The sequence below is a fragment of the Xiphophorus maculatus genome, chromosome 5 (genome assembly GCF_002775205.1).
Source record: "Xiphophorus maculatus strain JP 163 A chromosome 5, X_maculatus-5.0-male, whole genome shotgun sequence".
In the NCBI taxonomy this organism is placed as follows: domain Eukaryota; kingdom Metazoa; phylum Chordata; class Actinopteri; order Cyprinodontiformes; family Poeciliidae; genus Xiphophorus; species Xiphophorus maculatus.
Window position 1 is genome coordinate 15,708,532 of NC_036447.1, and position 9,855 is coordinate 15,718,386.

Below are 9,855 nucleotides of genomic sequence, written 5' to 3' on the forward strand. Positions count from 1 at the left end.
TTCCTTCTGCATTTCCTCAGAAGGAATAGGAAAGCCTATATACATATTTAGCCTGAGACACAGTTTTATGCACATTTAAAACCTTACATCACATCCTTAAAAGGAAAACCTGCAAAAAGAGTTTCTAGAATGAAAATGTTCTTTTGGTCAAACTGTCTTTTTCTGAAATTACTGCTCATCACTTTGAAAGAGGTTTGGTGTGATAGTGAACCTTGGGGCAGGATTGAAAGAGCTGCCTGAGGCCTTCAAAAAGAAAATTGTAGCAGCCGATGAGTCTATTAGGGGTTTAACCAGGTCTCAACAGAACTTGAAAGCAGCCATTCAACAATATGGAAAATACAAGTGAAGGGAATTCAAAACTGCCAATGTGCTCAGGTCTGACTGTCCAGTCAACTTTACCCTAAAAGCAAACCAACAAGATGCCTAAAGAAGTCTCCAAAAACCTTAATATGTCATCATGGGTCCTACAACAGCCTCTTGCTATTGTTCTTATAATAGTTGACTAGACAATCAGAAAGAGAATGAACATGTTTGGAAGGTGTGCAAGGAGAAAACTTTTCCTCTTTAAAAAGACAAAGCCCAGTTAGTCAATGAAAATGGACAGGCATCAGGACTTCCACACTAATGCTCTTTGGTCAGATTAATCTAAAATCTTACACAAAAAGAACAGAGGAAATGTTAGGCAGAACCTAAATACAGTATGTCATTCCAGAAAGCATATTTAGTTTATGACGTGTCATTGTTTGAGGATGCTTTGTTGCAGCTGCACCACCAAAGACTGGATAAAACTAAGAAATGTAAAGCTCTTATAACAGACAAAACTAAGATCTTTATACTTTTGAGATACTGTGATTTGAATTTTGTGAGCATTTCCTAATAAGAATATTTCCTAATGAAAATAATAATAAAAATAGACCTTTTAGACAAATTTTACAGACATGTATTTCATATAAATTTTCATTCCTCCTCCTCTCTTTATCATAAAGGCATTCGGGGCAACAGCTGGGTGCAGATAGGTGCGATTTACTTTGGATGGATACTAAGTACTGAAAACATTCCTGTCTTCATTGAACAAACCGTTCACCAAGTTTGCAGCTCAAGGATCAAGCTTCAATATCCAATTTTCTTGCAACAATGCACTAACAGTTCAGCCAGTAAAAAGAAAAATCAAACTGACAAAAAAATATTTAAACCATTTAATATTTTGACAAAACAAATCCAATACTTCAGCATTGTTTTCCCTTGCCAGACAAACCACAATGTACACAAAATGTCTGCTATTAGAAACAGTCATTTTATAAACCTTGAGTCTTTTTAGAAAGTGTGAACAAACAAATATCAAAACTGACTGATATTTAAGACATTGAATCAAAAGAGCAATACATGTGAGAAAATGGCACAGTTATATATCATAAGCCTGATTTTGCCAAGTAAAAGTACAACTCAAAATTCCAAAACACATGAATTAACCAGCTGCCCAATGAAAACTGTCCTTGGATTTCATCAATTAGGGTTGCAATTTAACAAACACAGATGTCCGTCTTTGTTTCCGACAATCAAGTGGCACATAGTGTGAATGCAGATCAGTGAAGATTTCACAAATGTAGTTATATTAAGACAGCGGAGTTGTACTTAAAAAAAAAATCTTTTGTAAACAGTGAAAAAACAAAAGACTGTTAATATCATAAAGGGTTCATCAGGTCCCAGAATACTGACCCTTCTGGTCTGGAAAATATTGGGATTCCCCAAAACAAACAGAGAAGTTTATGGACAGATGATGAGAAAATGTGATGACAGATGTAATTTCAGTTCTCATTTCTGGCATAAAGAGAATAAGATAAATGTTCAATTTAAATTCAGTACACCACTTAAATTCAAAGAGGTTAATGAATTCTATATGCTTCTATAATATTAGGGGTGTACTAACCTTCCAGCACCTTTTTCATTTTAGTTTTGCGTTTTTCCCAATAAATATTATGGGGAGACCTGTTTTGTTTGCTTGATTAAGTGTTGTTCTTCCAACAGGTGACTCTTAAATTAGAATATCAAACTTTATTTTAGCAATCAATTTCAAAAATAAAAACTCCAACTCAACAATTCAATAGCTACAGAGAGATTTTTTAAGAATAAATTTTTATCATTATGGCTTAAAAGTTTTTGAACCACGGAGGGAAAATGTTATTTTCTCATAAAATCTGAATGTTGAAAGAAAGGAAGAAAAGGCTTGAAACAGAAATTATATGCTATGGAAATGTTATGACTTGCACAATTTTGAGGAAGGGTTTCGACCTGATAGCTGCTCAGCAGTCAGTTACTGACACTCTCCACAAGGAGGCTAAGCCACAAGAGGTCAATGCCAAAGAAGCTGGCTGTTCACAGAATGCTGTATTGAGGCATGTTCTTGGAAAGTTGAGTGGAAGGAAAAAGTGTGGTAGAAAATGTGCACAAGCAACACAGATGACTGCAGTCTTTAGCAAGAGTTCAGAAGAGATTCGCAATGCTGCAGGAGTTGGTGTTTCAAGAGTCCCCACCCAATAATGTCGACAATTTAAAGTCACTCTTAAAGCAAACTGGGGTGTCTTCACACCTTAGGCTGGTCAACTCCTTGACAGCCCTCACTGATTAAATAGTTCCTGCAAGACGAGCTCCAACAAAATTTGAGAGTATAGACTGTTCAGCATATAAACATACTTTTTGGTATGTTGACATATACAATTTTTTGGTAATAGTTTTATGTTCTCAGGGAAATTGAATTTGTGGGTTTTTGTCAGCTGTGACCCCAAATAACCAAAATTAACAACAAAAATTTTAAGTACATCACTCTGTAATAAATAATAAGAGTTTCACTTTTTGAATGGAATAACTGAATTAAATTGCATTTATCAATAATATTCTAATTTGTGGGGCATCTGTATATCTGTCCTCATCTTCTGAAAATGAGAGTTTTAATATTAAAGGTTCAAAAGAGTCACAATATTAGAGGATTTACAGTAAAAAATATAAGTATCCATACCCCTTTTAAATTTAGGCTTAAAGAAATATTTTAATTTCACAAAATATTTCTTCTGGTGAGAAATAACGTTAGTGTTGCAGAATGGCCCTGGAGGTTGGGACTTGAATCCAATACAAAATACGCAGAGGGAGATAAAGATTAAAGTAATGGTAACGGCATGAAAGACCTGGAGATCATCACCAAAGAAAAGAGGAAATATGCAAAAAGCTGATCAGCAGTTTGAAGAAGACAAACCTATATTGGCATCCAATACCTATCTTTGAAGAGGATATAAAAAAAGACTTTTTATTAAATGCAAATTATATATATATATATATATATATATATATATATATATATATATATATATATATATATATATATATATATAATTTTGCATTTTATTTGAGAGTTGTCTGTCTAAATTAAAATCAGAACCACACATATTGTTGAGTGGAAAGTGTTCTAAATCAAAATCTAAAAATAATTTTGGGCTATGCTGCATGTCCAATAAGGAAATCAGCAGCAAGAGCTACACCTAACACCTGTTTAAATGTTTTCCAGTGGTGGAAATATATACATCTGTCATTTTATTAAAGGGTTCATATGAAAATGTGATAATGACAGAAGTAATTTCTCTTCTCGTTTCTGTCACCATAGTCAAGATTTTTACATCTCAACAGTCGATGCTGCCTGAATTAAAGCAACAAAGAGATGGATTAGAGGGCATCAGTAATGCTCAGCCATCATTAATACTGTCAAGGATGACCAGCCAGTGAAGGGGTGGCTTCCTTGGCCCCTGCCAGTGCCATCATTGTACTGTTCCCAGATATACCCTGTTTCGACAAACTGCGCATAAACATTGTTTATAATATTAGTCCTGAGTTCCTTATAAAGATCAGCTGCCTTCTCTTGGTATGGCCCTTCTGTGTTACCATAGTGATAGAGAGCTCTGACTGCCAGGTAGTTGATGTTGATCCAAACTGGTCCCCTCCAGTATGGGGGATCATGCTCCGTGTTTCTCTCCATATACAGTGGATCAGTCTTCGAGAGAGAGCGCAGGCCAAAGGGCGTCCACAGCTTAGTGGGGTCTCTCATGTCTCGGAGGATGTGTTCCAGTTTTGGCGAGTCGGGCTGGAGGATTTGGAGTAAGAAGGGGAACAAGCTGACATAACCGAGAGCGTTGACGTACTGCAGCTTGGGGGCCCTGCGGACGGAGCGTACGAGACGAGCCACGGGAAACTGATGGCGGGGCTGTCCGGGCGGTACGTACACCTTCTCCCGCTGCAAGGAGACGTTTTGTGTGTGGTTGCCATAGTCACTGAAGGCACGGAGTTGCTCTGACCAGTGAAGGTCATTGAGCAGGTTGTTGTCTCTGAGCACATCGTGCAGGACTTTATAGTCCTGGTGGGGCTCGCCTAGAAGTTGAGCTATGCTGGCCATGATGCCTGAGGACAAGGCCATCCAGCAGTGCAAATCCACATGCCGCTCGTCTGCGGAGGGATGAGAGGCCCTTGGGTAATCATCCAGTCCAGAGGTTAAAGTTTTAGGATTAAGGTACAGGTTAGTGTCCTTGTCTCGTCCACGCCAGCGGTATGAGTTGGGCTTTGGCCCCGTCTGTGTGGTGTTGTACCACTCAAACCAGGTCTTCAGCCTGGGGAACAGCCTTCGAAGGAAAGGCAGGGTTGGTCTAGTTGCTGCCTCATCTGACTTTGAAGAGAGCTGTTCAATTAGTTCCTGCAGAGCTAAGAAGAGGGTAGGTGGGTTCGCATTTTCGTTCCGCTGAACAATAAATTCAGCTGGGACTTTACTGCGAGCCTCGTCTCCAAGAATCTGCTCACGGGGGATCCAGCCTTCAATGTTCATTAGGTCAAACCAGTGGCCTATCACCTCTCTGGTCAGCTGAGGATCCCACTTACTCAGCAGCAGCTGGTGAAATCCCTCATCCCAGAGGAAGCCTCTGGGGAAGAAAGAGCGTGACGGTACAGCAGTGAATAAAGCACCTCCGGGGTACAGGAGAGGGTATTCATTGTAGACTGACTGCACCACTGACTCTCCATAAAAATATCCCATTCCACCCAACATGTTGCTGAGCGCTGCTTTGGCAAATTTGATATGCGTCTGACTAAAACCTTTACTCTCTAGTCCAAATATTTTCTCAAACTTCGAATTAAACTCAGCTTTCCTCCTTTCCAGCTCCTGAGTCATGATAGAACCGACGAGCTGGTTGGGGCGATTGTAGAAACTTCCAGACTCAAACAGAACTTCAATCTGGAAAGGCGTCTGAACGGTCACCTGGTGGACCACAAAGTCGCTTTCTTTCCGTGGGTCAGCAGCTTTCTGCTGGTTCTGGTGATGGGGCGGCTTGTAGGTGTCCACACCTATGTAATGCCTCTTCTCACCAGATGGAGGGCTGAAGACAAACCTGCGGTTCAGACTGAGCTTCACAATGTCAGTCAGCTTCTCTAAACCAGGAGACAAGGTTTGAAGATAGTTGTAACTAAAAAAGATGAAAGAAAAAGGAAAAATAGACTTAATTGCTTCCAATCTATTCATGATAACTGACTGATGGAGTCATGGCAGAAGAAAAAAACAACCACCCCCTTTAAATCTAGAATTTTATACAATTTCTTAACTTCTACAGTGTACAAGTATGTACACTCTTTTTAGAGTGTACATACTTTCTTATAAACTTTTCCATTTGAGTTTTTTCTTGGCATGTGGAGACGGTGTAATGTGGTATGTAAATATGAGACTACATTTAACTCCTTGCTAATTCAAACTGCTTTTGGTCTAGTGATTAATATACTAAGGATAATATCGGAAGCACTTTGCTGCCACCTCTTGATCAGAATGTGAACAGCATCTGGTTAACATTTTTTTTTTTTTGCATTAACACCATTTTTGAATAATTTATCATCTAACTTTTGTGGAAGCATAAAGCTGCCACCCAGACAAAAGATAAACTGATTTATTTCACATGAAAACTTTATTGTACTAATAATATACTTTTTATGTTTGTACGATATATCAAATTACAATTTACTTTTTATACTTGAATATATCATGTCATTACAATATACATATTTTCCACATAAAAAAGTTTGTTATAACTATGTTACAGCAAAAACTTATGTATTGTATATTAAAATCAGAGCAGATACATAACCTGATTAGCACAAAGCTTAAATAATTTCTGGTATGTATTTTTTCCTATTTAAAGTTGATATCATTTGGAAATATCACATGTGTACACTGTCATCATAAAGTAAAATGCCAGTTTTATCCTCCAGTGCCACCTAGTGTTTTTCCAAGTCCTGTTTTCCTTTCTACCAAGTTAGACGCTCCCCCCATCTAAAAAAAAAAAACTTACCTTCATCTGAAGAATTTTTTTTTAATTAATGGCTTTCCATTTTCTTATATTTAGATTTTATTTCTGTATTTTTCTCTTAATCTTCTCTTATTTATGTTTAGAAAAGGCTGTTGTATATGAACAGTTTGTTACATTGTGCCTTAACATCTATAATTAAGATGTTAAGGCATCTTAAACTTGTGAGTTTCAAGAATAGAAAGATATTCCTTAAACTCACAAACATCTGCCCTTAGAGTCATATTTAGGTTGATATTTCCTATTATAGTATTATCCAGAAGTAGCAGTTACTTATTGCTTGTACATTAAAGCAACATTTGTGACTGGCCTGATTTTGTGTATTTACCTGGCATATTTTGTGCTGGATAATTCCCCAGTGACAGGCTTCCTAAAAGTGATCTTAAAGTTTCCCAGTTCCTCTGAAAAACCAGTGATGGAAGCAAGGCGATTCTTCTCCTCCATGTGAGTCTGCAGCGAGCCCTGCGTGTCTGCTGCGGCGTAAAACATCAGGGATATAACCGGAGGCTGGGGAGCTGAGCTCTGCAGGGTAACGACAAGACAAAATAAATATCCTGCATTTCTCAAAAATAACTGTAAAATGGCCATCTCAAATCACTCAAAACATCATTCTGACTTTGAAAGGACATATTCGCAGAACATCACAACAAACTCCGTTAACACTCACATGCTGTTTGGCTGTGATCCTCCAGGTCCAGTCTCCTCCATGATCCCCACCAATCCGCTTAACAAACTCAGTGGTTAGGGTGAAGTCGTTATCTCGCATTTCCTGGACGCCGAAAGTCAATCCGTCGTGCATGAGCCAGCTGTAGCCTTGCAAACGATCGCCCTGCTCACAAGTATGCCTCAGGTTCATGTCCGAGTTGGAAAACTGCCGCATCCACATCATCCCTGTGCAAAAATGGAGCAACATAAAAGATAACATAATAAAAAGGGAAATTAATTAGCATCTCAGCAATAAGGCTACATTGTTACAGAGGAAAAATTATGTTCTTGTCAACAGTTTCAAAAAAACAAGCATCTTCTTACAGAACATGTAATTTAAGCATAAAGTTATATCAGCCTGTCTGGGAACTGTGGATGCAAGCTCACCAAATAGCTCAGTCTGAGACCTCTAGTAGGTCGACTCAAATTCATTTACACATTTTAATAAAGAAACTTAAGCATCTTAAATTTATTATTTTTTAAATTGCTAACTGACACAAATGTCTGATTTTGTATGAGTTCTGATGCACAAGACATAGTTCAGTATATAGAATAAATAATATTAATAAAACTATCTTAGCCACCAGTCAGAAATAATGTCCCACAATCTGGTATTTTACACCCAAATTCGATGAGTTCTGGTGAAAATTTTCACAATTTGTAATGAGTTTGTAAGCTGCGTTTGTGACCACCTACCTGTCACAACAGACCTGGGGCTTCTTGTTTTCATGCCGAAGTAGACCTGAGGCCTGTATGAGCCCCAGAACCTCTCTGAGGAAACCTTTGCAGTGGTGCTATTGGCATCAAGAACGCGAGATGATGGATGCAGAGTCACTACACGCTTCGACAGACTGGATCGCATGTAGACGGCATAGAAGAACCACATGAGGCTGAATATGCAGAGCCCAATGGAGATATTGATGAACAATTTTCCAATGTCTGTTTTCTTTTTTTTCTCTTTGCGATTAAGTGCAGAGGGCCTCTCGTCTCTCCTTGAGTAGGGAGAAGCATCACCTGTCACCACCCTCTTCCTCTGCCTGCCCATCCTGCCCTTCTGAAGAGAACATAGAGGAAAAACATGCATTTTTCTGAAACAGTGTAGATTGTATGTGGAACAGAAACAAAGTCACTGATAAGATACCATTTATACAAGAGACATTTCAATTATTATTTCTCCATAAATTGTGCAGACATTATTGTTTAAGCAGGGGCTCGAGGGAAATGTAGAAGCGTTCTTTCAATGCACAGCAACAGGTGGTGGAGGGGCACCTCTGTTATTCTAAGTTACATACAATGTGGGAAAACTCAATAATACGCTGTTTGTATATACATTTTTTTTATTATTCAGGCACAATTAAACTGTCATATAAAGATGTGTCATATAAACAATTACACAATGGATTATGCCATGTGTTGTTCTGCACTTAATCCTATTTTGTTTCGTATTTTAGGACAAGACGACATACTTAATATTTACTAAAATTTTAAAACGTGTTTATATAAAGTCAAATTTTAAGTATCTATGAGGACAAAAAGTAAGCAGAAAAAATTTAGTCCAGCAAATCTGGATGTTAATTTTAATTACTTTGGCTAGGCATTTCTACATAACTGGGACCACACGGTTTTCGTATTTAACTAAAACAAATAAAAATATCCATAGATACAATCCTGCTATTGTGTGTTTCTTCCCTGTGGGAGCCTTATATAGCTCCCTAGCTAATGTTAAGCTAAAAAGGTGCATAATGCCCCCAAATACGCACAGTCATCATAAACCTGGTTATAAATTAAACTGAGTTTATATGCAAGGTGTTCACGTTTGTTAAATACACTTGTGTGACAGATTCAGCGGGTAACCCGACGGAGTATTTCCGTTCATGCTTCACGCTGCTGCGCTAAAAGCTAACGCAAGTTTTGACAACTACAGCCAGCTGACGTAAAAATATATCTTCACTTAACCTGGGTTTTGATAAACGCGGCTCTGTTTTGCGGTTCTAGCTTAATGTTCATTGACAAAGTGGATGACTGACCTGTGGAAACACGCAAGATTCTCAGCTGCTCATGATCCTTCGCTGGCTAAGCCTGCTAGCCACTTCCTAGTTCACTGCTGGCTTCCACTGACGTGTACGTACTCCAGTGATGCGTTGGCTCATCCACACCTGCTATGGCCTTCAAATATGAGAAAGACGCTGTTTTAAAATGTACTGCATGGTCATTATTATTAATAAAAAAATTATAAAAGCAGGAACAAAAACAAGGAACATTAGAGCCCATGTTTGTCCTCTGAAATTGGATTTTTAAGGACATTACCATGAAGCCTCTCCGTGTTACTAACGGAGTTAAGAGACAAAAAGTGCACCATGGATTTTATTTTTGAAACCGCTGTTGCATATTTCAAATTTTATTCCACAAACAATTAACATATACGTTTTCACTAAAACTTTTCTTTTGTTAAAACGCATAACTTCTTAATTTTCTGAAATGTTTCTTTTGTACGCAGTTTTCAGTGTCCATCAAGACGCCCAATTTCAAAACATTTTCTATACTTATTTTAGTCAGAAATTATTATTCTGAACTCAAGCTAAGAGCTCAAAGAGACCCGAGCAATGGCTTATTCAGTTCTTTGAAAGCTTTCATATTTTGTCAAACTCAAATTTCAATGTATCTTATTGAGAATATATGTAATAGGCCATCTTCTGTCATATCTTTACTGTCTTCTAGATGGCTGGTAACAAACAAAACTTCTCATGTTTGTCTTCTTGTTGATCTTCCA

The 9,855-nt window shown here is 38.0% G+C and overlaps 1 protein-coding gene across 1 annotated transcript; it reads right to left on the bottom strand.

The window, feature by feature from the left end:
• Positions 1 to 3,391: 3,391 nt before the first annotated feature.
• mogs (mannosyl-oligosaccharide glucosidase) lies at positions 3,392 to 9,199 on the bottom strand. Its single transcript, XM_005807128.2, has 5 exons — positions 9,113 to 9,199; positions 7,782 to 8,139; positions 7,048 to 7,271; positions 6,709 to 6,902; positions 3,392 to 5,492 (listed from the first exon to the last, which is right to left on the bottom strand). The coding sequence occupies exons 2-5, from the start codon at positions 8,128 to 8,130 to the stop codon at positions 3,722 to 3,724; spliced, it is 2,538 nt and encodes an 845-aa protein (XP_005807185.1). The 5' UTR covers positions 8,131 to 8,139; positions 9,113 to 9,199; the 3' UTR covers positions 3,392 to 3,721.
• Positions 9,200 to 9,855: the final 656 nt, after the last annotated feature.